The sequence below is a fragment of the Peromyscus maniculatus genome, chromosome 8, assembly GCF_049852395.1.
Source record: "Peromyscus maniculatus bairdii isolate BWxNUB_F1_BW_parent chromosome 8, HU_Pman_BW_mat_3.1, whole genome shotgun sequence".
Classification (NCBI taxonomy): domain Eukaryota; kingdom Metazoa; phylum Chordata; class Mammalia; order Rodentia; family Cricetidae; genus Peromyscus; species Peromyscus maniculatus.
In genome coordinates, this window is record NC_134859.1 from 49,494,763 (window position 1) to 49,521,320 (window position 26,558).

At 49.8% G+C, this 26,558-nt stretch overlaps 2 protein-coding genes across 7 annotated transcripts in view; one reads left to right on the forward strand and one right to left on the reverse strand.

The window, feature by feature from the left end:
• The first annotated feature begins 3,154 nt into the window (after positions 1-3,154).
• Positions 3,155-24,896, forward strand: Elac2 (elaC ribonuclease Z 2). The gene is made up of 24 exons (XM_015992385.3): positions 3,155-3,605; positions 4,023-4,073; positions 4,219-4,289; positions 5,102-5,166; positions 6,142-6,199; positions 7,613-7,681; positions 9,201-9,335; positions 11,382-11,440; positions 12,275-12,333; positions 12,411-12,483; positions 12,999-13,111; positions 14,435-14,530; positions 15,395-15,533; positions 15,622-15,707; positions 17,419-17,537; positions 18,537-18,633; positions 20,509-20,647; positions 20,892-20,930; positions 21,056-21,165; positions 21,958-22,057; positions 22,139-22,259; positions 22,521-22,599; positions 23,137-23,281; positions 23,831-24,896. Exons 1-24 carry the CDS (start codon positions 3,304-3,306, stop codon positions 24,062-24,064), a joined length of 2,559 nt encoding a protein of 852 aa, XP_015847871.3. The 5' UTR covers positions 3,155-3,303; the 3' UTR covers positions 24,065-24,896.
• Arhgap44 (Rho GTPase activating protein 44) overlaps positions 24,865-26,558 on the reverse strand; it is a 174,940-nt gene continuing 173,246 nt past the window's right edge. For all 6 annotated transcript variants that reach the window (XM_076542614.1, XM_015992386.3, XM_015992387.3 and 3 more), the window contains one exon: positions 24,865-26,306. Coding sequence is in view for 3 of the 6 variants with exons in the window: in XM_015992386.3 (XP_015847872.1) it covers positions 26,167-26,306 (140 nt within the window). In the remaining 3 variants the exon portion in view is untranslated. The remainder of the gene's footprint in view (positions 26,307-26,558) is intronic.

Sequence of the window (26,558 nt, forward strand, 5' to 3'; positions counted from 1 at the left end):
AGATTCCAGTTAGGGCAATGGTATGTTTCCATCCTGCCACTCTGTAGACACTGGAGTCTGTGCAAAAAGCTACCTTGGTGGATATGGGTAATGGGTGTCCTGAGCACCCCTAAAAAGATTGAGCTGGGAGAATCTTACTTGCAGCTTGTGAATAGCTCCTCAACCCTCAATTCTGGAGGATGATCACAATGACTGGCTTGCCTAGAGCACGGGGGTGGTGGTGGCTAGGGTCCAGACATACACAGTAGAGGGTGGAGAGGCAAGGTTAGAGGTGAGGTGAGACTCTAAAACAGGGATAGGGGCCTAGCTACCAAGTAGATGGTCAGTCAGGGATAGGTTCAGATAGCCATGTTGGGTGTGGGGTGGGGAATAGGTGTGGTATTCAAGAGGGGTTCTGGCCCAAAGAGCTAAGAGAAGGTGAGGCCATAGTATACCAAGAGCCATTTACCTCTCTCCAGGCCACCACTCCTACAGCAACTCCCACTCCTGATACAGAACTAACGTGTGTGTGTGTGTGTGTGTGTGTGTGTGTGTGTGTGTGTGTGTGTGTAAAACTAGATTATAAACTATGTATTTGTGATTTGTACACGTGAAATTATTCCCATATCAGAGTAAATTGGCCACATAATTTTTCTATCTTTGTTGGTGCTCATGGGATAATCAAAGGGCACCAAGAAAGTCTGGCCTCTTCTACTTCAAAGGCTGCTTCACTGTTTAACCTGAATACTTAGTTCTCTGATCACAGGAGTCAATTTAACTCTTCTTTGATGTTAGATGAATGCCATCCAAGATTTGCTTTGAGTTCTGGGTTTAATCCTCCAGAAACACTGTGGTTCCACTCCAACTTCTTGGAAACTGGCTACCATGAAAATCTCAGCCTGACCACGGAATAAGGACAGTCTGCATGGATGTAGAAGCTACTTAGAGAATAATGGCACCCCAGCCCACAGTCAACACCAAGGCATCCAGCCTGTAAGGCCATGTTGGACATGCCACTCCCCATTGAACACTCTAAAAGAAACCTCAAGGTACAGAGACAAGCCATCCTTTGAGCACACCCCTACATGAGCTACAAAGGGGTTAAAAGTGATCCCAAGCCACTGGGTTTAAGATAGTTTCTTATAGGACAGTGAACAACCAAGAGTTTCAAAGTAAAGGGAAGTGATTAGATTATATCAATTCAGAGTTTCATTGGGTTCTGAAAGCCCATGGCCTCAGTTTCCACTTCTCCAGCATCCCTGACAGCCATGCTCTCTTCATTTCCTCAGTTTCCACTTTCCAGCAGCCTCAACAGCCAGGCCCTGCACTTCAGCAAGTCAGGAGACAAATTTGTACTTCTGATTCCATCACGTATCCTTTCATAGATGCCAGTGAGTGAGTGAGTTGACTGAGTGATTCTTCATCTTATTAAATTGACAATATTGACCATGATGAGCCATGTTTACAGTCAAAACCCGTGTCTCAGGATGGAGAAACACCTCAGAGAGTAAAGCACTTGCTACTTAAATATGAGGACCTGAGTCTGAATGCCTAAAAGCCATGTGAAGTCTGACACAGTAGCAGGCATGTTATGTGTGGTAGGAAGACTGATCTATGTGGTAGCCATATATTTAGTTTTGAAGGTGTGACTTTATTAAGTACAGCAAGCCAAAGAAAAAGAATAGATAAATATGAGAGAGAGAGAGAGAGAGAGAGAGAGAGAGAGAGAGAGAGAGAGAGAGAGAGAGAGAGAGAAGGAACAAAAATACAAAACATCCAGCAGAAATCAACTGGGGAAGCTCCCTTTGAAGCAGTCAGCTAGAGTTTTCAAACAAGTGTTCAGGGCCCCAGCTTTACCTGAGTAGAGGTCTTGGACATAAGACTACAACAGCTTGCAGCTCTGAGCTGCAGTTCCTGCTCCTGGTGACAATCTTTCCTATATTTTTAAGTATGTTCAGTTTGGGAATATCTGACAGATATGTGCCTAGGACACCAATAACAGAGGGCTCCACTTTCTTTTTGTCTAGGGGATTTAGTATGAAGATTCCCCTACATGGATTTTTATTGTACTTCCTAACACATTAAAAAAAAAGAATTGTGCCAGATGTGGTGGTGTTTACCTTTAATCCCACCACTCAGGATGCAGAGGTTAGTAGATCTCTGAATTCAAGGCCAGTCTGAACTAAATAGAGAGTTCCAAGACAGCCAGGGCTACCTAGAGAGACCCTGTCTCAAAAACTAAAAAAGAACTTGTGATATTAATATTTTTTTTTAATATTTGTGGAATGGTGTCAAGAAAAAAATTAAAATGGGGTAGCATTGGCTTAGGGACTTTAAAATGGAGTAGTCAGTGTTCTTGAACTCTAAGCATCTCTCTAGTCCCAGCATAAAAACAAGCGTGTGTGTGCTCACATCAGAATTGGGAAAGGGTCTCATGTAGTTCAAGGTTCACCATGATTGTCTGGCTTCAGCCTAAGAGCCACCTGACACCACTTCCAGCATCTGGCCATGTTATTGAGTGATGTAATTCTAAATATCTCCCAAAGCTAAGCACTGTTAACTATAAAGTAAGTCTCTCTCTCTCTCTCTCTCTCTCTCTCTCTCTCTCTCTCTCTCTCTCTCTCTCTCTCTCTCTCTCTCTCTCTCTCTCTCTCCTCCCTCCCTCCCTCCCTCCCTCCCTCCCTCCCTCCCTCTCTCTCCCTCGTGTTTTTCGAGACAGGGTTTCTTCGTGTTGTTTTGGTGCCTGTCCTGGATATCGCTTTGTAGACCAGTCTGGCCCCGAACTCACAGTGGCTGGCTCTGCCTCCCGAGTGCTGGGATTAAAGGCGTGTGCCACCGCCGCTCGGCCAAAGCTTATTCTCTTAAGCCCTATTCTTGTTTTTCGCACCCCCAAACAAAGAATATCATCTGAAATGTGTTCCTATGATTCACAGTGCAAATCAAATTAGCCAGATCTAGCTCCCATGCGATCTTCACGATCACCATAAGCAAGAACAACGCGAAGGTCCGAGTGCTTTTGTCAAAGGACACAGCTCCTAACACCAGAGGATGAACCGAAAAGGCTCACTCATCTCCCAGTACTGCTTTTCGGTCCATGCACTCCCAGAAGTCCCGCCTCCGGCAAATGACAGTATCCGGAAAAGATCAACTCTGGGAAAGCCGGAAAAGGTGCGGGGCGGAGCCTCCGGCGACTCTCTAGCTTCCCTTTACTCTATGTCCGCCTCGATTGACGGGCTCCGAGTTCCAAGACTCCTTGCAATTGGATGAAGCTCCTTGCGTGGGCGGGCCTCCTGTGGAGCCGCGCGCTGATAGGCCGGTCCCGCCATGTGGGGCGCAGGGGCGGTGCTGGTGGCGGCGCGAGGGGTCTGGCTGACTTGTCAGCCAGGTGTGGATGGGTGCATGTGGGCGCTGCGTTCGCTGCTGCGTCCCATCGGCCTGCGCACCATGTCGCAGGGTTCGGCTCGTCGGCCGCGGCCGCCCAAAGACCCGCTGCGACACCTGCGCACGCGGGAGAAGCGCGGCCCGTCCTGGGGTCCCGGGAGCCCGAACACCGTGTACCTGCAGGTGGTGGCGGCGGGCGGCCGCGACGCGGGCGCCGCTCTCTACGTGTTCTCTGAGTACAACAGGTCAGTGCGGACCCACAGCCCCGCCCGTCTGGCTGCACCGCCACGTGCTCGGGGCCTCGCTCTCGTCCAGCCCTGCAGGTCCCTTACCTCCTTTAGTCCGCATGGTTTTCTGGCATCAGTGCAGTACTTCCCATTGCCTGGGCTGGGGCCGTGGGGTGGCTTTTCGCGTGTCATACCATCAACATCCCCAAAGCAGGGGCCTCACAGTGAGTGTGTAGGCTAGGCCGGTCTGGTAAGTTGATAGGGAAAGGGGTCTCTGCCCACTAGCCTATGCTGAACTCCACTCCTCCAAAGAGGGTTCAAAACATACCAGCCGATAACAGAACACGGTCATCTCGGTTGTAGTTATGTTGTTGTTGTATCTACAATAAAGCATTTTACAGAATAGACTTTTCTGACTCTACACTCCTCCCACAGGTACCTCTTTAACTGCGGAGAAGGCGTCCAGCGACTTATGCAGGAACACAAGTGAGTCAACCTCTGGCTTTTGGGGTGGAGGTGATTTATGGGCTTGAAAGCTGAGGTGAGAGGCAGGTGAGACTTCTCAGCAGAAGTGGTCTTTGGTCAGCCGTGTTTCATCTCGCTGAAATGTATGTTTTTTTTTTCCCCTTAGACTGAAGGTCTCTCGCTTGGACAACATATTTCTGACTCGAATGCATTGGTCAAATGTTGGGGGACTGTGTGGTGAGTATGTTTTGGAAGTCAGAGGCTGGTAGGAAGTCTCTGGGAGTTTAACATAGCTTGCAGCTAGCTCCTTTGCTCAACTTTCTTGGTCCAGGGGAGCTCGAAGTCTTGTATACTAGCCTAATCAGCTCGAGTGTGGAAAGCTAGAGTCAGGAAAGCAGGTCTTGACATGGTGATGGCCTCCAGTGCGGGGCCACACATTTAACTAGAGAGTGGCAGTGGTGATCAGAGTAGAGCTATTTATCATGAGAACCACCAGCAGCCGTATACGGACGCCTCATTATTCCCGGCCAGCAACTGGGAACGCCAAGATTGGGTTGCAGCCAGATTTTGAAAGCCTAGTGGTTAGTGGTATGACTACAGGAAGGAGTGAGGTCCTGGAATGCTCCATGCCCTGCCATTTACAAAGCTGCTACTACTGGTGTGCTGTACAGGGCATCCCTTCACTTGTACGGTTCAGATGATGGCCACCCAGTTTCATGCCAGTTGCCTCCCTACCTCCCTCCAGTCACCTGTGTCCATTCTAGAGCCATGTGGGGAAGATTCCTTGTCTCTAGCACCTCTGCTAATATTATTTTCTCTTTACGTATTGCATAGGTGCTAATAAGCCAGAGTAGGGACTCATGGGTAAATAACTGGTTTTTACAGGACACACACACACACACACACACACACACACACACACACACACACACGGACGGACGGGGGGGGGGGGGGGGGGGGGGGACACGGACGACACACAACCACCCCCGCTTCCAGGCAGTGCCTGTATGTTGAGAGAGCTAATTTTTTATTTTTTACATTCTTTTTAGGAATGATTCTAACTTTAAAAGAAACTGGGCTCCCCAAGTGTGTTCTTTCTGGACCTCCACAACTGGTGAGTCTCTTCTGAGTCGCCCATCAAAACCACCTCCTTTTAAAAGTGTTAATGACAAGAATCTTCATTTGTGTTAACGTAACCCTCTGCCCTCAGGGATAACGGGTAGTGGAGTAAGCACATCTCCTTTCATAGTGCAGATGTACCCACCGGCGTGGCCCTGGGTGAGGTGCTTTGCCTCTCAGCCCCAGCTTCTTAATTTACAAAGTGGCCAGGATGTTCCATCAGGTTGTTAAGAGTGAAGTGGAGCATAGGTACCACATCACTTTAGATACCCGGTACCAAGGCACTGCTTTTGTTCTTACTTACTAAACTTCAGACATCTAATTCTGTCCCCAGCAAAATGTCTCAATATATTTCTGTCCATCTACTTGAGCTTTCACCGTCTGTGTACCGGAGGAGCCTTGCATGTCCGTTCCCACTTCTCTGGATTCCCTCCTCTGCACAGCAGCCAGAGCAAGAGTACATGCAGTGTACCACTTCCCACCCTAGGCTCTCTTGTGTGGCATGCTCCACAGCATGGCCTCCAAGCCCCCTAGGCCCAGGCCTCTGTTTACATTTCTGCCTGTGTGGGCAGCTGGAGCCACGAGGGCCAGCACTAACCCACTGTCTTGCTTTCAAAAGTCATCTCCTCTGGAGCTGTACTTGTCCCTCCAGACACACTGGTTTCAACCCCTGGGCCTTTGTTTTTCATTCCTCTGTCGGAGCACCCAATTGCTACTGAGTTGTTGTTGGTATTATCATTTGTTCATCCCCATTTCTGCTCTAATGAGAGAGCAAGAACTGCGTGTCTCTTAATGTTGCTAAAATGGCAGCCTCTAATGATAATGGACATCTATATACAATATCTGTATAGATAAAATTTTTAAAAGTACTTGCTAAGTTTTGTGTTGACATAAAGTGAATCCATATTGTACTTATTTGAATACTGTGTCCCATATTTAAAACATAACTTCTTGCTTGCTTATTTTTTAGGAAAAATATCTAGAAGCAATCAAAATATTTTCTGGTCCATTGAAAGGAATAGACCTAGGTATGTTGTTGATTGTGGCTTGTTATCTCATATTTTTTCTTGTATGAGTCCTGATTTTCAATTACCATCCACCAAGAACTGGTTTAAAGCAAACCTTAAAATCACATGCTTTATTCAGCACGATGTGGTTTTGTTCTTTCTCTTGTTCCTTCTCTAATTCCTTTAAATGATTTATTTGTTGTTATTTCATGTGCATTGGTGTTATGCCTGCATGTCTGTCTGTCTGAGGGTGTGACATATCCGTGTCAGATTCACTGTAACAGACAGTTGTGAGCTGCCATGTGGGTTTTGAGAATTGAACCCAGGTCTTCAGGAAGGGCAGCTAGTGCTCTTAATTGCTGAATCATCTTTCCAGCTCCAGCCCATCTTGCTCCTGATTTGAGACAGGGTTTCTCTGTGTAGCTTTGGAGCCTGTCCTGGAACTCGCTCTGTAGACAAGGCTATCCTCAGACTTAACAGAGATCTGCTTGCCTCTGCCTCCCAAGTGCTGGGATTAAATCATGCGCCACCACTGGCTGGCCACCTCTTACTCCTCTTTTCATGCCTGGAGAATATTGGCCTAGTAGGCAAGAGTGCTGTAACCTGCTACATGCCTACATTCGTTTCTTTGTCTCACAACCTCCACTCGGGCCCCAGGCTCCTTCCCCAGTCCAAGATGGTTCTTGGGGCATTGAATTCCTTGCAGGAGGAAGTGGTATGTAGGGTCTGTGGCCATCTTTATACTCGAGCCTCAACTCCAGCTGTGCTTCAAGGAGGTCCATAACCGCTTGATGGGAAGAGGTCAGAATGCAGATGCAGCAGGATTCTGGAGCCAGCGAGCCTCTCTAGCTGTCAATATCCCACTTTTGTCGTGCACTGACAGTTTTCTTTCAGAATTTTTTTAGCAGTTCTTGTGGTTGAGATGATAGAGTTCCTGGCTGGTAATCTTGTTAACCCAGGTCTCTTGCATTTGAGTGCAATATTGGTTTAACTTTTTCTTTCTTTCTTTTTTTTTTTTTTTTTTTTTTTTGGTTTTTTTCAAGACAGAGTTTCTTTGTGTAGTTTTGGTGCCTGTCCTGGATCTCACTCTGTAGCCCAGGCTGGCCTTGAACTCACAGAGATCCACCTGGCTCTGCTTCCCAAGTGCTGGGATTAAAGGCGTGTGCCACCACCGCCTGGCTGGTTTAATTTTTTCTTACTGGATCTTGTACAGTGCTCATAGCATGACTTCCCTTGACTGTGTTCCATATAACTGGCTGATAAAAGTACAGCTTCCCTTTTTGTTCCCCCCCCCCCCCCCAAAGAAAACCTGGTTGTATTGTTGTATTCCCAGTAACACTCTAAGCCATCAGTGGCTGGGGTTGGAGGTCCTGGAGGTCCCTTTTTCTGCCTTTACTACAGCATTTGATTTCTTGACCTGTGTTTTTCCTGCAGCTGTGCGGCCACACTCGGCACCAGAGTACAAGGATGAGACCATGACTGTTTACCAGGTCCCTATCCACAGTGAGTCTGGGAGCCAGATTTCCCCGGAGGAGGTGGCTGTGGGTCCCACCCAAGGGAAATGTGGGTGAGGAGAGACTGTGAGGACTTGGTTTGAGAGGCCTGTTTGTTTTCTGAGCATGATTAGAAGTTTTTAGGTTGGATACTGCCTATTGGACCTTAGCCTCTTCTGGACAAACGTAATGATACTGCACTAGGACTGGCAAGTTCATTCATTAGTTTGTTGTAGTTAAGTGCCTTTCTTAGAGACTTTTTAATAACTGCAACCTCAAAGAGTGGCACTGAGGGCTGAGAAGCTCCAACAGTGCGTGGGGGGTACCAGGGCTGAAGGATGTAGCTTTGAGTCTAGAGCAGAGATGCTCTGCACATCACTCTGGCAGAAGAGCTTGTGCCAGCTTTTACCTGGTGGTAGGGAGATGCTCTTGACATTGCGAACTGGCATGGTCTTGCCAGTTGCCGAGGGGCTATAGAGCAGACAGAGAAGCAACAGAGGCAGAACTGGGGGAGGAACTGAGGTTTATGCTGGCCGTGGTAAAAGATGGGAGGGAAGGGTGTGTTTCTTGAGCAATGGCCCAAGTACTTAAGGGCAGCTGTCTTCTCCTACCTGACTACCACTGCCACCCCTCCCAACCCCATTGGAAGTCTCTCCCTTCATCCTTTCTTCCCAGCACCCTTTTCTTCCCTCCAGAGCACTGGGTAGTTTACTGTCATGTGTGTTCCTATGGCTGACACCTGTGCCGTTCTGCCCAGCAGGCCCTGATTGAGTGACGGGCCTGGAGGAGCAAAGGCAGTTTCTGTTAACACCAGCAGCCCCTTGCCCCCTTGTAGATGTAACCAATCGTCTTATTAAAATAAGAAACACAGAGCCAATGTAAAAGAGAAAGCCGAGAGGTCAGAGCTCAGAGATAAAATCTTACCTCCTGCAGTGCTCCTAACTTCCCCGAGAGAGCTACTTCCTGTTTGTCTGTGTTTAAATAATCTTTCTGTTCTGCCTTCTCATTGGTTGTAAACCCAACCACATGACTGCCTCATCACTCGCCCTCCAGGTCTTAAAGGCGTATGTCTCCAATACTGGCTGTATCCCTGAATACACAGAAATCTACCTAGCTCTTCTAACCATCACGCTCTTGCTATGGCTCTAATAGCTCTGACCCCATGGCAACTTTATTTATTAACATAAAATTAAAATCACATTTCAGTACAAATAAAATATCACCATATTCCCTTGATCTTGATATCTAAATAGCTGCAGAATTCTGCTCCTTTTGGTGATGGGTATCCCGGGGGCCTGTGCAGGGATAACCGAACCATTCTACAGCCTCGAACTTTGAGTCAAATGCTATTGAATCCCTTCTGTGGGCAAGGCCTTGAGCCAGGAAGAGGCCAGTGGGCTGGTAGGTGGTTATTTACTACTGCAAGGAAAGGAGTGCTGGTTTGATTGACATTAGGGAATTCTCGCATGGGAACACCTGGGCTGAAGTGGTGGGAGGTGTGTCATGTGATGGCTTCCTCTGCTGCCCAGGTGAACGGAGGTGTGGCAGGCAACAGCCATTGCAGAGCCCCAAAGGGTCTCCCAACAGGCTCAGTCCAGAACAGTCGTCATCAGGCTCTGCACCAGCTGAAAACGGGCAGCACCTTCCAGATGGCAGCGGTGCAGGTAAACTGTGGGGGAGGGCCTGTGGTTCTTAAGGACCTGCCCTTTTGAAGGGCATCTCTAATTGACGGACCATAATTGTGGACGTTTTGGGGTACGGTGCGTTGTATTGATCTCTGTAGAAAGAATCAAGTTAGTTAACAGACCTGTCATCTCCAAGCTGTGTGCTATGCTAAGCACATTAGAAATGTATTATTGAAGTGACCCTCCCTCCCTCCATGTCTCACTCACCCAGTGCCTCATGCACGCTGGACAAGCTTTGTCCACCGTGCCACCTTCCAACTCTGAGCAGTTTTGAAATGAACAGTACGTTGTTTTCTGTGGTTGGTCCCAGTGTAGTGTGGCCTGAAACTTTGCACTCCTTTATCAGCTTCCTCTCTGTCCCCACTCTGCCCCCCACTCCCTCCTCCGCCCTTTGGCAACCTCCTTTCTCCTCTTTCTCCGTGAGATGGGTTTTTTTTTTTAAAGATTCTACATGTGGGTGAGGTGAGATGGGTTTTTTTTTTTTAACATGTAGGTGAGTTTATTTGTGCGTCTTTCTGTGCCTCTATCCAGTGTTGCAAATGACAGATCTTTGCTCTTGATGTTCTAGTTGGGATCTTCACTGTAAAACAGTTGTTTGCACAAGTAGATGCTTTTCTTTGTCGTGTAAAGCCCTGGCCTAGGGAGAGAGGTGAAGAAAGGTTGTAAGGAGGGTGATGGTCCTGAGTGTCAGGTTAGTTGGCAGTTGGATAGCCCCAGACACGTGTTCATAGAGGAGCAGGGCCTGGCAAGCTCTTGGGTGTGGGGGGGCTTTTGTTTTTTTCATTAATGAAACAACAATACAGAGGCTGGTTGCCATGCTTACACAACAGGCAAGTCAGTGAGAGGGTCAGCCTCTCTTAGAAGACAGCTGTCCAAGACGTGCTCTGTCTGTCTGAGGAGTTGAGTACTCAGAGTCTGCTCTTTGGTGTTGGGTACAGCGGGTCAGCTTCTGCTGGTCTCACTGCATCTCTCTGGTGACTAAGAAGGCAGACCTTGACAAGCTTCTCTTACATGGAAAGCAGAGAGGATCAAAGCCCACATATTTCCTTCAGGCCTCTAGCTCTTGTCTCATTTTTCATGTGTTTGTACTTGTTTATAAAACATTACAATGAGAGCTGGCAGGATGGCTCAATGGGTAGACACTTGCTGCCAAGTCTGAAGACCTGAGTTTGATTCCCAAAGCCCACATGGTAGAAGGAGAGAACTAACTTTGGCAAGTTGTCTTCTGACCTCCACCTAAGCACAGTGTCACCCACACACACACACACTTATACCTGCCCTACCCTCATAAACAAACAAATAAGTAAAAATTAAACATTACAATTTATTTTGTCCTGCCCCCAAATATTACACCAAATGGGACATGTATTAAAAGTTTTACTTGCCATTATGAGTTTTCTGCTGGTGTTTCCTTCCTCGCTTTCTCTTCCTTCCTCTCCCCCCACTGTACTGGAGGTGAGCCCATAACCTTGAGCCTATTAGGCAAGCGTTCTCTCCCTGGACTAGTTTGGGGTTTTTTTTTTTTGTTTTTTTTTTTTGGTTTTTTTGGTTTTTTTTTTTTTTGAGACAGGGTTTCTCTGTGTAGCTTTGGTGCCTGTCCTAGATCTCGCTCTGTAGACCAGGCTGGCTTCGAACTCACAGAGATCCGCCTGGCTCTGCCTCTCAAGTGCTGGAATTAAAGGCGTGCACCACCATCACCCGGCCCTGGACTAGTTTTTATTTCCTTCTTTTGAGACAGTTGTCTGAGCCGCTTTTGAACTGTTTTTGATCACCCTGCTTCAGCCTCCCAAGTAGCTGTGGTTACAGCCATGCCCCACCAGGTCTGGCTGGAGTTGCACATTTCCTGTTCACTCATTGTTGATGTAAGAAGGATAAAGAGGTGTGTCGTGAATGACAGGGTCGTCCTTCCACTTCAGGATGGGGTCAGTGATGTCCTTTTAATGTACTGAAGGAGAATTAAGGGATAGTAATTTGACAAGCATACGCAGCCTTCATGCTCACCTGGTTAAATGTGCTTTTCCTCAGGTGTCAACGGGAAATCGGGTGGCAGGGACCCTTCCTTGGTGGTAGCTTTTGTCTGCAAGGTAAGTCTTGGCAAAAGTGGGCAGTGAGTGGGCATGTGGCTGGTGGCTGGGAGGTGGTGTGTGCTGGGACCTCATCTGCAGATGGCTCCCGGGTCACCTGTGCTCTGGGCACCTGTGTGGTCATCTGCAGGTGGCTCCTGGGTCACCTGTGCTCTGGGCACTTGTGCGGTCATCTGCAGGTGGCTCCTGGGTCACCTGTGCTCTGGGCACCTGTGCGGTCATCTGCAGGTGGCTCCTGGGTCACCTGTGCTCTGGGCACCTGTGCGGTCATCTGCAGGTGGCTCCTGGGTCACCGTGCTCTGGGCACCTGTGCGGTCATCTGCAGGTGGCTCCTGGTCACCTGTGCTCTCTGGGCACCTGTGCGGTCATCTGCAGGTGGCTCCTGGTCACCTGTGCTCTGGGCACCTGTGCGGTCATCTGTCCCGTAAAAGCTGAAGCACTCTACTGTCCAGTATTTGGAGAGGAAGGAAGCCACCACCCACTCTATTGGCATCTTCCAGTGTCACTGCACTGGGTGGTGGTGTGCAGCAGTCTGACTGGCCACTGCCCCGTAGACACCCTGATGAGAGACTAAAGAATGAAGCAGCCAAGCACCCTGCAGTCCCCCTGAGGCCTGTTGTTAACTGGGGCACTTGATTAAGTTCACATAGGGCCATGGTGGGAGTGAGCACTGTGTTGTAGTTCACCGGCTTTAACTCTAGAACCTTTGTAAGTAAACCCATTCACTGAATGTCCCTGAAGGGTGAGGCAGTCAGGAAAAGGAGACGTACTCTGTGAAGACAGCTAGCTGCCTCACCAGCGTCTGAAAGTCTGTCTTCATTCCCTTTGTCACAGCTCCACTTGAGGAAAGGAAACTTCCTGGTGCTTAAAGCGAAGGAGCTGGGCCTTCCTGTGTGAGTGTCAGCTCCTTGGGAACTCATGGTGGGTCCATGTTAAAAAACAGGTGTCTCAGAGTGCTTGCCTCTTTCAGTGGGACGGCCGCCATTGCCCCCATCATTGCTGCTGTCAAGGATGGAAAGAGTGTCACCTACGGAGGAAGGGAGGTGAGGCTCCTGGTTTCTGGGATTTAGCAGCTGCTGGTGGGGCCTGGAACACTGAGCAGAGCCACTGCCTGCCTTGAGCTTACAGCCATTTTGAAGGATGTGTGGGACAGCTTGGGATTGCCCTCTCTTGGCTGCACAATGTGCCCGGTGATGTCCCCCGCAGTGCTCTGCCAGGCATGCCTGTATCTTGTCTGCTCACCCCTGGTGGGCCTTTGTGTGTGTAAGGGCCTTCCTTTGTGCCTACGTGCGGAGCAGTGCCTGCCTGCAAGGATGGGCTTGCTAGCAAGTCTCATAGCAGAACTCAGGAAATGTCTCCATAAACTAGTGTCTATCTGCTGCAGTGTGAACCAACAGAGCAGGAAAAGGTGGGTGGCAACTGCCCAGATCGGGCTTGTGCTCTGTATTAAATGTGGGTTGTGTAATGGTAGCATTGCCTTGAAGGACATTTGGTTGTGGCTGAGCTAAGACTCTGGAGGAGCACTCTGCTCCAATCAGTGACCTGTTGAATGCTTTAGATCGCTCCTGAAGAGCTGTGCACGCCCCCAGACCCTGGTTCTGCATTTATCGTGGTAGAGTGTCCTGATGAAGGATTCATCCAGCCCATCTGTGAGAATGACACCTTTAAAAGGTAATGATGAGGGACTTTGAGTGGGAGAAGTGAGAGCCATCACTGTTGAGCACACCTAGCCCAGCACAGACATCCATGTTCCAAAGACGGATCCTGTCCTTGAGATATACTGTGTCTCTGGGAAGGCCTGGACTTCGGGTTCAAGGTGTGTCTTGATCCTATTGTCAAGAGCTGGGCAGTGTTCGTAGTTAGTGGTCTTTGGAATGAAACTTGAGAACAGCTGACAACCACAAGCCATTGAGGACTAGACCAATCAACTACAACTCAGAGAGAGAGAGAGAGAGAGAGAGAGAGAGAGAGAGAGAGAGAGAGAGAGAGAGAGAGAGAGAGAGAGAGAGGAGAAGAGGAGGGAAGGGGAGGGGAGAAGAGAGGAGAGGAGAGAAGAGGAGGGGAGGGGAGAATACACAGAAGCAAGAAAGAGACATCTAAATCTAGAATAAATTCCAGAACGAATGTGCAGGCAAATAAATCATTTGACCTATTTCTTCCTATATGAATTTTCTTCCCTCACCTGTGCTGAGACTAATGAGGTAGGACAGAGTGTTGAAGACCCTGTGACCTAGATTGTGTTAGGGACAGTCTCAGCATGGAAACGTCTTTCTGGCCCAAGTGTTATTGTCCAGTGGAAAACAGCCAGTTCTGCAGCTTCCACCACCGTGTCTTTCTGGTGCTTTCAGGTGCCCTACCCCTGAGCTTCATCTCCAGCCCTTGGTCTTTTTGAGACAAGATAGCACCATGTAGGTAGGCTCAGCTGGCCCTGGTCATGTGGTCCTGCCTTAGCCTCCTGAGTGCTGAGTATGGTAGAAGCCTTAAGGTGTCTGTTTTCAACTTTTTCCTTCCTCAGTGGCTTGTCTATGTTTCCTTGTCTTTCACATGCTGTTTTATTCTACTTACAGCAGATCCTTTTGGCTCCTGTGCTTTTCCACAGTAGGGTCGGAGTTCTCCACTAGGCCACTTAGTTCTTTGTGGGTTCAGTGCCCTGGACTGTCCTAATCAGATTTTGAGCAACAGAGCCTATGGCAAGCCAGAGGAACTTGAGAGTTTTGTGCCTATGTGAGATTGTGTTTGTGTGTGTGTGTGTGTATGTGTGTGTGTGTGTGTGTGTGTGTGTGTGTGTGTGTGTGTAGGGGTGATGGTAGTGGTGAAAACAGCCACTGAACTAAAAGGAGGTGTCACCAGGTTAGTAGACCATACCTGAGCGAGAGGTGATGCCCATGACAGCACTGAGAATTCCGATTCATGGCTGTGCAATCGATTCCCTTTCATGTATGTCCTGAGGTTGTCTCTCTTTCTAAAGGAAACCCCATTCTTCCTTCTGCCCAGGTACCAGGGCGAGGTTGATGCCCCCGTGGCCCTGGTGGTCCATATTGCCCCAGAACCTGTTCTCACTGACAGCCGGTACCAGCAGTGGATGGAGAGGTATGGAGACCAGTTCAGGCCACAGAAGGCAATTCTTGTGGGTGGTGTTTGGGTGTATGTTCCACTAAATACTGCTCTGCTCACTGCCTGCTCTCACCTGAGCCTGCCTGAATTGTCTCTGGGATTCTTGTGAACTCTGAGTGGGTCCCTCTGTAAGAAGGGGCTGTGTTGAATCATTGTCACTAGGTGGCGCTGTGCCCCACTTCCCTCCTGTCCAAGGCTCCCGCTCAGTCAGTGCAGAGGAGAGCCTGGCAGACTAAAGGGATAGCTCCATCAGCACATCACTGCACATCTATGTGTGACTTCAACTGCTCTGGCTTGTTCTCGAACAGGCCTGTGAGGAGAAGGTCCACCATTATGTAATAATCCTGCACTAGTGAACAGCACCAGGAGAAGAGGGCTTGCACATGGGTATTTGGTGACCTCGAGCGGCTCCTCAGCTGCCCTGCCATCCGCGTCACGACCCATCTCCCTGTCCTCCCTGCCCTGAGCAGTCCTGGGTCTTAAGCTCTGTCTTTTGTTCCTTGTGAGTCTGAGTCAGAACCCGAGTTGTCTGTTGTCCTCTTAGGCCATTTTCATACCCTGTACTTGGTCATGTTTTCATGTCCGTACATGAAGGTCTTAGACTTTCCGAGTTTTCCCACCGTTCTTCCCTGTATGTTCCAAAGGGAGCCACAGGAGGAACAAAAGCCTGGGCTCTGATACAGAAGCAGCAGGATTATGTCTGTCTGTGTAGTCATTGTTTGGGGCAAATAACATAACTCTGAACATGTCCATCCACATTAATCTGTTTGTCTGCTGTCCTTTCCCTGAGGTCGGTGACTCCCTGACAGGCACTATTAACAATGGGCTGTCTCTTCTCAGGTTCGGGCCTGACACCCAGCACCTGATTCTGAACGAGAACTGCTCATCAGTCCACAACCTTCGCAGCCACAAGATTCAAACCCAGCTCAACCTCATCCACCCTGACATCTTCCCCCAGCTCACCAGCTTCTATAGTAAGGTAGCTAATGTCCCACATCTGTGCTGGCCAGTGGATTCCTCACCTCTGCCTTCTCACCAGGAAGTGTGCTCTTGTCTCTTTCTTCTAGGAGGAAGGCTCTGCCCTCAGCATGCCCACAGTTCGGGGCGAATGCCTCCTCAAGTATCAGCTGCGCCCCAAGAGAGAGTGGCAGAGGTGTGTGCAGTTCTGAACCCATGGGGACATCTAGGCCAGGGGGTGGGAGGGTTTTCTGAAAATGGTTAGTAGCGGTGTTCTGGAAGCATTTCCAGCCCTTTGGTTTCTGCCTCAGCTGTCACCTGTGCGGCAGCAGTAGCGCCCAGCTCCAGTGACAGGATGTTTAGTGAGACAAGGTCTCACTATGTAGCTCTTGCTGTCCAAACTTGCTATGTTGACCAGACTGGCCTCAAATTCAGAGATCTTCTGGCCTCGGCCTCCCAAGGCTGTGATTGGAAATCTGTGCCTGGACCTGGCCCAGTGAAAAGGTCTTTAATGGCATTTCTGATAGCAATGTTTTACTCATCTTGGACATTTCCCCCTTGTTTTAAATCAACTGTAAATCTTGCATATATATGTCTTTGATTGGAACTTGCTTCCTGAAGGTAATTTCTAAATATGTGGTAATGGGGTCACAGTGTGTGACTTCTCTAGGCACAGTGACTATACACTGGCACCTGGAAAGGCCCTGCATACTCACTCCCAGGCAAGTGAGCAGTGTTTGCTGACTACCTGATGGCTTGTCTTCTTGGTGGGGTATGAGTATGGGGTCTTAATGAACTCCTTGCAACATTGGTAGAATAGATCATGGTATAGAACGTCACTGTGTGCTGTCGTGGTTGAATAATCATTGCTCTGGTGGTATGCCTTGGGCCACGGGCATTGATTGCTACATACCTTCCTCAGCCCATGTGCCAGTGAAAACATCATTCCGAGGACCCACACCCCCTGAGTTGATCTAGAGAGGTTGACTTGGGGCTGCTTTCTAAGCTGTGGGGGACTTTCCTGCTCAGCTGGCCCAGGGAAGCAGCCCTCCCTGTATTGGTGCTGAATGGAGGAGACCAGCAATGCCAGCGTTCACTGGGGCTTGCTGAGGGTGTAGGCTCTCTGGCTCCACTCCAGAGCTGATACCAGTTTGGGTTCTGCAGATCAAGGTTCTCTGTTGCTAGCTGTGTGCCTGCTCACTTTAATTTGAGAGGCGCTCGCTGGAACCCTGCTTCTCAGCTAGGGCCTGGTGGTCCTCCTAGAGGACATTGGCTCCTATGCGGAGACATGTAATTTCACAACCTTGGTTGGGTAGGGGGTGTGGTGCTGCAGAGACAACTCCACCATAAAGAAAGATTCATCTTGCCCAAGCACCAGGGAGGCCTGGTTGTCAGGCTTGAGGCTGGAGAGGTGGCAGAGAGCCGGGGTTGTTCAGGAGTCATTCGCCGTATTTAGTTGAGGAAGGTTCCAGAGACTAGAAATGCCTAGGTCATTACTGTAGGAGTGTTCTCGTCCTGTACTGATTTCTTTTCTGTTGCTGTGATAAAACACCAGGACCAAGATAACTTGGAAAAAAGTTTATTTTGACTTGTGATCCCAGGGGGATAAGAGTTCATCATGGTCAGGGGGTGGGAGCGGGGTGGGCAGCAAGTGGAAAGTGTAGTGTGGCAGAAGCTTAGAGATCAGAACCCCAGCCACAATCACAGCAAAGAGAGTGAACTGGGAGAGGGTCAAGGCTGTAAACTCCCACAGCTCACCTCCAGAGATGTACTTCTCCAGCAAGGCTGCCATTCCTCATAACCTCCCCCAGCGTCATCCAGGAGCTCGTGTTCTGAAGATCCAAGCCAGCATTTGCCGGGAGGATGTGCAGGGCCCCTTGGGTCACCCAAGTGATTTTCCTCTGCAGGGATACCACACTCACCTGCAATACTGATGAATTCATAGCCGAAGCCTTGGAGCTCCCCAATTTCCAGGAGAGCGTGCAGGAGTATAAGAAGGGCATGCAGGAAAGCCCGGCCCCAGAAGGTGAGCCAAAGCCCTGGGCAGCCTCTCTCCTAAGCATTGCCTGCCTGAAGCTTGCAGTCTTGAGCAGAGCATCATTGCAATCTGATGATTTAATTCAGGGTTCTCTGTATTACAACCGAAGGTTAAGGGAGGTGTTAAGGATCTTAGTACATGTGCCCCAGTAAACTTCATGTGTAGTGGCAGCGTCTGGGCGTTCTTGAGGGTCCACTTGTAGGAAAATGGTTTGGGGAACACCTGTGAGACCTTGTTGATTGTCCCTTGCCATGGTTGGTGTCGGTAATCTCCTGGTTGGCTAAGAAGGACCATGGAAGATGCTGGCCACATAACCAGTTTTATTGCTCCATCAGGGAAAGCAATTGGAGAATTTTGTGACCTCTGCACTTTCGGGGTTTTCTTAGTTTTCGGTTAGTGATATAAAGAGGATGCTGGAGTAGAAGGTTTTAATCTAGCCAGGTGGCCTTTCTCCACCCTTGCTTTTCTGAAGTCAGTGCTAGGTCAGCCATCCTTCTTCCCATGTGTGTCTGAGAAGAACTGCATCCTGGGAGTTGCTTTATCCTTTCTGATGAGGTTGCTGCCCTGGTGTGTTAGTTCATGGCCACCCAGGTGAGGCTGAGGGCTAGCCCTGTGTTTCTGTGCAGAAGATGTGAGGTGTACACTCGCACGCACGTGTGCGCATGCACACATGCACATGAATTATGCGGTCTAGGTGCAAGGTGGAGGTGCCCCCCTGCATGGAGGAAGTGGTGATTTGGAGTTAAGGAAACCTTCTATGTCATTTAGTGGTTTTTTTTTGTTTGTTTGTTTGTTTTTGTTTTGTTTTTTAAAAAAGGCCTAAATAATTACTATCATCTAGATGCTTTTCTTCCTTGACAGCCTGCAGGCCTCATATTGAAAAAGAAACACATTTACCCAGCACCACTCCAGAAAGTTGGATTGAACTAAATTGCTTGCCCACCACATGACAGAATGCTGGCTCAAGTTCATTTGTATTTTCCACAGAGAAAAGAAGTCAGTATCCTGAAGTTGTCTTCCTGGGTACAGGGTCTGCCATCCCAATGAAGATCCGAAATGTCAGTTCCACACTCATCAACTTAAGGTACTGTGTTTGCTTCAGAAGCTGCTATCCACTAGAGCTTTCTGCTAAATAGTCCTCTCCATTCCACAGGCTGATCATCCTGGAGCAGAAGTGGTAGGCTTTGCTGTGTTTTACTTTGTTTAGAATGTATTGTTGAGATAAGGTCTTGCTATTTGGCCCTGGCTGGCCTGGAACTCTCTGTGTTGACCCAGCTATCTTGAACTCTGACTGCCCTCCTTTATCTGCCTCCTGAGTTGGGCATCCTGTATCTACTTACTTACTTCTGGGAAACATGCAGATCCATCCCCTCATGGCTGTGGGAAAAAAGCTGAAACCTCTTTATGCTGTACACATTGCTGCGGGGTGTCCCAGTGAGCTTACACAGTAAGCCTGTGAAGGACGGGTGACTAATGACATATTGAGAGAGGTTGCTTCAGTTCTGCAGTCTAAACTGCACGTGCAGGCCTTGAGCTGGTGTCTAAACCAGTACCTGTATTTCCCCCAACTTATTGCTGGTGCTTTTCAAATTTGGGGTCTTTCATATTTGTTTATATTCAGTGCATTATTGAGTTCTGCTTGTTTTCTGGGTTTGCTTAGGTTCATTTATCTGCAGATATATGTCAGAGTCACTGTGAGGTGATCATGAGCACTCTGCTCTGCAGACATGTTTGTCAAGGAAGCATCTGGTGAAGTGCTGGGTTAGTTCTTAGAGTTCATTATTATGAGTGCTAGTGATGAACAAACAACCAAGTAATGCTGCAAGTGTGTACTGCAGTGTCCAGGTACACCTGAAGTCACATATTACACTGCAATGTACTGGTGCACCTGAGGCCAGACAGTGTGCACTGCAATGCACTGGTTCACCTGAGATCAGACAGTGTGCACTGCAGTGCCCAGGCACACCTGAGGTCAGACAGTGTGCACTGCAGTGCCCAGGCACACCTGAGGTCAGATAGTGTGCACTGCAGTGCCCAGGCACACCTGAGGTCAGACAGTGTGCGCTGCAGTGCCCAGATATACCTGAGGTCAGACAGTGTGCGCTGCAGTGCCCAGGCATACCTGAGGTCAAATGTTTTCAAATCTAGGCATGTTTTCTTCATGAATGAGAAATGTAGGAAAGTGGGTTAGAGTTGCCTGGCCTCTCTTGAAGACTTCTGGTTTCTGATCCCTAAATTCAGACTGGCACCCTTGTTCATATGAACAGGGTCAGCTTTTAATCATTTAGACTCTCCCCTAGAAGTCACTGTCTTTAGAATGAGGTGTCTTTGGATAAGTGTAGCCCTTCCAATCTTGTGGCTTCCTTGAGAGAGGAAGGAGCTGGAGGGGTACCTCCGTCTGTCTGTCTACCTGATAGTGGAGCCTCTGCATTGGTGCATTGAGCTCAGACCTGAGACCTGCCCAGCAGCCACCTCCCCAGAGAAGGTTCATGCAGCCCATCCGGTCTCAAGACTGTTTGAGGACATGGGACAAGAAAACCAGGGCTACTTGGACAGGGAACTGGGAGCCATCTTCCATGATTTAGTGCTGTCTCTGGTACTCTGAGCAGAGTGTAGTCCATTCAGGGGAGGCACAGGGGTGCTGTGAGGGCTGACTCCTAGGCCTAAGTCTGCTTTTTCTTTTTTTTGTTTTTGCCACAAGCATTGTGTTGATATGGGGCCTTAAAGGCTTCAGGGTTCTTTGGATCTTTCTTTCATATAGAGAAGATAGACTGGTCTAGAATGACCTGTGTGGCTTAATTAGTTGACTTTCTTATGAGCCCACAAAGGACAGGGGGATGTGGTTGTGGAAGGCGGGGGTGGGGATGTCGACAACCGCAGCCTGGTCTGTCTCTGCCTCAGCGATGCCATTCTGGAGAATCTAGACTAAGCCTTTCCTGTTGGTGACTGTCTTCCGTAGCCCTGACAAGTCTGTGCTGCTGGACTGTGGAGAAGGCACCTTTGGGCAGCTGTGCCGTCATTACGGACAGCAAATAGACAGAGTCCTGTGCAACCTCGCTGCTGTGTTTGTGTCCCACCTGCATGCGGACCATCACACGGTGAGCATGGGACCCCAGAGGTCAGCGTGTGGGAGGTGCTGGCTCCTTTAGTCTGGGCTTGGGCTTCGTTCCCTCTGATACCAAACCTTTGGCTTGTTTTTCTGCCTGGAACATTTCAGTCATTGGTTAGCATGTGCCACCCCGCCTGGGGATGGGCTCAGTGAGCTAGGAAACACTTGTGGGCAGGTCTCTAACCTGTGGATGACAGCCGGGCCTGGCTCATCCCATGTGCTCTCCTCCCCAGGGCTTGCTGAATATTTTGCTGCAGAGAGAGCACGCGCTGGTAAGTGAGGCACCTCACTGACATTGGTAGTTGGCGGCTTCATTGTCAGCTGTACCTACCGCTGGGTCCAAACCATTTTTCCTGGGAAGTCCCCTTATTGGCTCTGCACTGGAATTTTCTTTCAGGAGTCTCTGGGAAAACCCTTCCAGCCTTTGCTGGTAGTGGCCCCTACCCAGCTCAGGGCCTGGCTGCAACAATACCACAACCAGTGCCAGGAGATCCTGCACCACATCAGGTGAGCACCCTATATAACGAGTCTCTCTCTGTCCCACCAGCCAGCTCCCAAATAATGACATGGAGACTTACATTAATTATGAAAGCTCGGCCTTAGATTAGGCTTGTCCCACTAGCTCTTATAACTTAACCCCATTTATTTTAATCTACGTTCTGTCACGTGGCTCGTTACCTCATCTCTCTGTACTGCCCATGCTGCTTCCTCTGCATCTGGCTGGCGACTCTGCCTCCTTCTTCCTAGAGATCTCTCTCTGCCCTGAAGTCCCGCCTAGACCTCCTGCCTAGCTATTGGCCGATCAGCTTTTTATTACACCAACCACAGCAATACCTTTCCATAGTCTGTACAAATATCCCCCACAGTCCTGTGCCCCAGACTCCAGGCTGTTGCCTTCCACTACTGCCCGCTTCCAGTGCTCCAGCTGACTGCCCTTGGAGCATGCTCTCCAAGTATCCCAGTTCTCGCTGCAGCTCTGTACCCCAGAGTCAAGTTCCTGAACTACTGCTAGCAGAGGTGTCTAAGCCAGGTGGTGCATGGCAGGGATGACCCAGCCTCGCCCTGCTGCCAGGTGCTGCCCACGACCTGCACTACCTATTAAGTTTCTTGCTGTGAACTGCATAGGCTGGGTGTGTGGCTTGGATCAGTTTTCCTTTCTTCATTACTGTGACAGAAGTCATGATTCTCAAAACCACTGAACGTTCTGCATCCAAAGAGCAGAAGTGTGATTGCAGGTGTTAAATGGCTTTTTGAGAAAACATTTTCATTATCGTTTTTCAAATCTTTGTCTTCTCATAGTATGATTCCTGCCAAATGCCTTCAGAAGGGGGCAGAGGTCTCCAGTCCCCCAGTTGAAAGGCTGATCAGCTTGCTGTTGGAAACATGTGACTTGGAAGAAGTAAGTGGCCCTCGTACAAGCCCCACAGAGGATGGGCAGGGTGGGGACTGGGGCCTGAGCTCTCCACCTCTGCTCTCTCAGTTTCAGACGTGCCTGGTCCGGCACTGCAGACATGCTTTTGGCTGTGCGTTGGTCCACTCGTCTGGCTGGAAAGTGGTCTACTCGGGGGACACCATGCCCTGTGAGGCTCTGGTCCAGATGGGTAAGTGAGGGGAGCAGACCTCACCCAGATTCTTTGAGAGATGCATGGGATGTGGCATGTGCAAGGTGCGCGCAGATGGGTGTGTAGCTGATGCCAACAGACAGACTGGTTCTCATCCAGTTGGTGCCTTGGCTGTTGTCCTGAGGAGCAGACAAGTCATGGGACCAAGGGTGCTGAGTATTTGGTCAGAACACATCTGTGGATGCCAGGGGTATGTGCTACTCATCCAAACTCCTCCTTGATGCCCACCTTTCTGTTCAGGGAAAGATGCCAACCTCCTGATACACGAAGCCACTCTGGAGGATGGCTTGGAAGAGGAAGCCGTGGAAAAGACACACAGGTAGCAATGCCATTTAGTCCTCATCACCCTCTTTTGTCAAGGGAAAGCGAAGCAGCCTTCTGCTCATCCCCAGAGAGGTGGTGCCCACAGCCAGGTGGGACTGACTGGCTTTCTTCTAGGCTTATGGAACTTCCTGAACCCACGTTAGCTCTTTGGGCACCCTGCCTCTATTCTTGCATATACCCCAGGCAGGGTTCTATGGTGAGCCATGGGGTTTGAAGAGAATAAGCCAACTGGAATAAATTGTCACTTCAAGGGAAGGTGGTGTCATGACTGAATACAGGGTGTTTTAAGACTAACCTTCCTAGGTGCCCGGGGGTCTTCTCAGGTGTTATTCTGACAAACTGACAGCCAGCACCCACTGCAAGGCCTTCCTCAGGACGTGTGGGCAGGCTCTGGCTCTCAGGAGCATCTCTGCTGGCTAAACAGCCTTCTGAAGACTCCTTCCAGCACTCCTTGGTGCCCTCAGCAGGGACAGATGGGCTTGTGGACTCCTGCTCCAAGGCTCAGCATCCCTGGCTTTCTTCTTTGCTACAGCACCACCTCCCAAGCTATTCATGTGGGGATGCGGATGAATGCCGACTTCATCATGCTGAACCACTTCAGCCAGCGTTACGCCAAGATCCCCCTCTTCAGCCCTGACTTCAATGAGAAAGTTGGCATCGCCTTTGACCACATGAAGGTCTGTATGCCTTGTGGACCCTGAGGGCTCTGAGGGGCAGGGCCAGGTAGGAGAGTGACGCTCATTCACTTCTCCTTTTATAGACTAGGGCCACCAAAGAAAGCAGCTTTCTCTGTCACTAGTCAGGTGTAACCAAAATCAGACTGAAGACAGGGTCTGCTCCTGATGGGTTTTCCTGCCCTCGGGGTCCCTGGAGATTCCAGAACCTCTCCCAGGCCTGGGCCATTCCCACTGCAGCCTTGGCACCAACCTGTGGGGCAGGGGCTTGTCTCCCAGAGAAGCAGAGCGGGCCTGCCCCTTTCACCTCACCAAATGAAGGAGTGGACATGAGCCAGCTCTGCATGTTCGGAGCTTGATGGAAAAGTCTAGACCACGTGCTTTCTTTCCCTTTGGTCTCTTACTCTGACCCAGGAGTGGGAACTGCCCTTTCTTCTAGTACTTGTTCCCAGCTGAATAGCACTCTTGGCCTGAGGGTACGCAGGGTGGGCGAGATGGTCTTCCCCCGGCTCCCTTGTCCCTCTCAGTGCCCATGCCTGTCTGTCCTTCCAGGTCTGCTTTGGAGACTTCCCGACAGTCCCCAAGCTGATTCCGCCACTGAAGGCCTTATTTGCGGACGACATTGAAGAGATGGAAGAGCGTAGGGAGAAGCGGGAGCTTCGTCTGGTGCGAGCGGCCCTCCTGGCCCAGCAGGCCGACATCCCGGAGGATGCAGAAGCCCAGCAGAAGCAGGCCCTCACGGAGGAGCCACACAGCCCACAGAGCAAGAAGGTCAGAACCCAGTGAAGGCCCTAGCCATCCTGGACTAAAAGCTGTGTTCCTCGGCCCTGTGTGGAAGCCACATCTTCTGTCATCCTGGCGGGAGCCAGTGCACATGGTCTAGCCAGCAGGCAGCCTGGATCAGCGTGCACAGTCCTCTATGGCCATGGCTGAGGGGTGCCTCCCGTGCCCGGAGAACACAGTGGCAGGACAGGAGGCCGCGCAGTGGAAGACAGCAAGCCAGTCTTGAAAGAAGTCATGGAAATGAGGTGTCTGCCCTCACTCTCTAGCACAGGGGTGCCCTCTGCATGCCAGAGTCAAGCCATGATACAGGTGAAATTGGTTATGTGTCCCAGGCTCCAAGAATAGTATTTCCAAGGACTCAGACTCAATAAAGCTCCAGTTTGGAATCCTGAGTTCTTTGGCTTCATCGTGGTACTGCTTCAGTGTGGGGGTCTTCTATGGCTGGGGTACCTAGTGTGCCCTGCATGCTCCAGTGTTCACAAGGATCTGTGGAGCCTGCTCTCTTGCTCCATGATGAGAACAAAAATCACTGTTAAAGTATGAAGAAACGTCACCTTGGCCTAGATGCCCTGTTGGATCTGAAAAGAGGTTAGTGACTGAAACTTGGAAGGATGTTCCAGGTCGACTCTAACGTTTCTGTATTCTCCCTACCCAGGAGAATGCGGAAAGCACTTTAGACACTCGGGGGTGAGACAGCAAGCACTTGGCCTTCCCTGGTGGCCATCTTCGGACTTCCTCCTGAGGCAGCACAGGATGCTGTAACTGCCCAGACGCCTTTACTGAAACAAGACCATGTGCCAAGCTCAGGGATAATAAATCTATTTTAATAACATTACTCTTGACAACAATTTGTACATGTATTTAAAGATAACCTTCAACCCCCAGGCTCCGTTACAAATTGGGGATTGGACCGCCCTTGCCAGGAAGTGAGCAAAGCTGTAACGTCAAAAGTCTGCAGATCCCACTCTCAGAGAAGGGTGAGTTTACACTGCTGGGAAAAATAACTAAGCCTTTAGAAGTTTTCATTGTACACCTGTACATTGGTTTCGATTGAATGGCTCAAATTAAACAAATATAGATTTCGTATATACAAATATATCATGTATAGGTATATCTATTTCCAAAGGATCAAACTTTAAACTTGGACTTTGCATGCATGGCCCAGATCTGTTTTATTTCCTCAATCCCGAAGTGTGAACAGGCTCCCTGTGCCCCCTGCCCAAGGGCTGGATGGGGCATGGTGAGAAGGATGAGCAGGGTCTGCTGGTGTGCAAAGCAGTCCACAGCGTGGGCCGGGTGGCCAGTATCACCCCCTCTCCCTGCTCTGGGGAACAGAATTATTGCTAGTCAGCTGCACCCCCCAGAAGAGGAGTGCCAGGCCCCACATACCTACTAAGCTGGGTGCCTGGATGGGAAAGTCGCTCTCCGATACCTAACGTGTGTGGAGAACATGGAGACCCACAGAGGGTCTGTGTTCAAATCCTCAATTCAGAAATGCCAGTATGGAGTAAAGGGAGCCTTATCAATGTGGGGGAAATAAAGCTGTCAGAAGTAGATGTGTTAAGCTTTTTAATTTGGAGCTGTGATTAAGGGTAGCCTGAAAGGTCTTTCTGGTTGGCCAGGACCCTGGCAGCAGGCAGAGGACAGACAGTGCTCAGGGCTTCTCTTGCCCTATGGGAGTCTCTCCACCTGCCCTGCTTCCCCTCTGGCCCTTATGGTAATGCTGGAGGACCTGATGTCCCAGTCAAGGCAGTAACTGGACCCTCTCTTGCACCCTCATCCTGCAAAGGCTATCCTGGCAAGCCCTTGAATGGAGAGGTGGATGCTGCTTGCCATAGAGGCCAAAGATGGATCAAAATAGGCACAAAGTCAAAAGGCAAAGGTCAAACAAAAGGCTGGAATCCTCACCCCAAACGAACAAACATAATCTGCACCACCAACACTCGCCACATGGATGGGAGAGCTCTTTTCCTCTGCCCATCTCCACCCTGGTGTTGGACATGACAGCAAAGGGCTGATGGGAAATCCTTGGCAGGCGAGGGGCGCTGCTCTGGGTGGTGTCTGGGGGCCCATGAATGTATGTACATGTGTCGGGGTGGGCCACATCAAAGAGCTGTACTCTCAGACTCCTCTTCCGAGTCCCTCTTGTCAGTCACTGAGTGCCGCCGTGCGTGTTCCAGGGGGCTCAGGCGGAGCGTTGACCCCAGCTCTATGTGGATGGAGGGGACATCAAAGTGGACAAGATCTGCAGAGAGAGGAGGGTGTGACAGGGGACCAATTGCAAATAGCATAGGAAGCAGGGCGGCCTGGCTCTGCTCAGGCTAGCTCATTAGAAGTTGGGCACTGCAGAATCGGGGTGTAGCTGGGTCTGATCTGCTTCCACCTGGGAACCTGCCTAGAGGACAAGGCTCTGTTCCAATCTTTCAGCCTCTGCACCCAGGTCCCTGATAAGCAGGGTGCTCCCAGGCAGGCCTCAGTACCATCTGGGAAATCAGTC

Bases quoted from the DNA above. Each gene is read 5' to 3' on its own strand.
- Elac2 (XM_015992385.3), top strand. From the start codon at position 3,304: ATGTGGGGCGCAGGGGCGGTGCTGGTGGCGGCGCGAGGGGTCTGGCTG. The intron at 4,074-4,218 runs GTGAGTCAACCT...TTTTCCCCTTAG, and splicing joins CGACTTATGCAGGAACACAA to ACTGAAGGTCTCTCGCTTGG. The intron at 4,290-5,101 runs GTGAGTATGTTT...CATTCTTTTTAG, and splicing joins AAATGTTGGGGGACTGTGTG to GAATGATTCTAACTTTAAAA.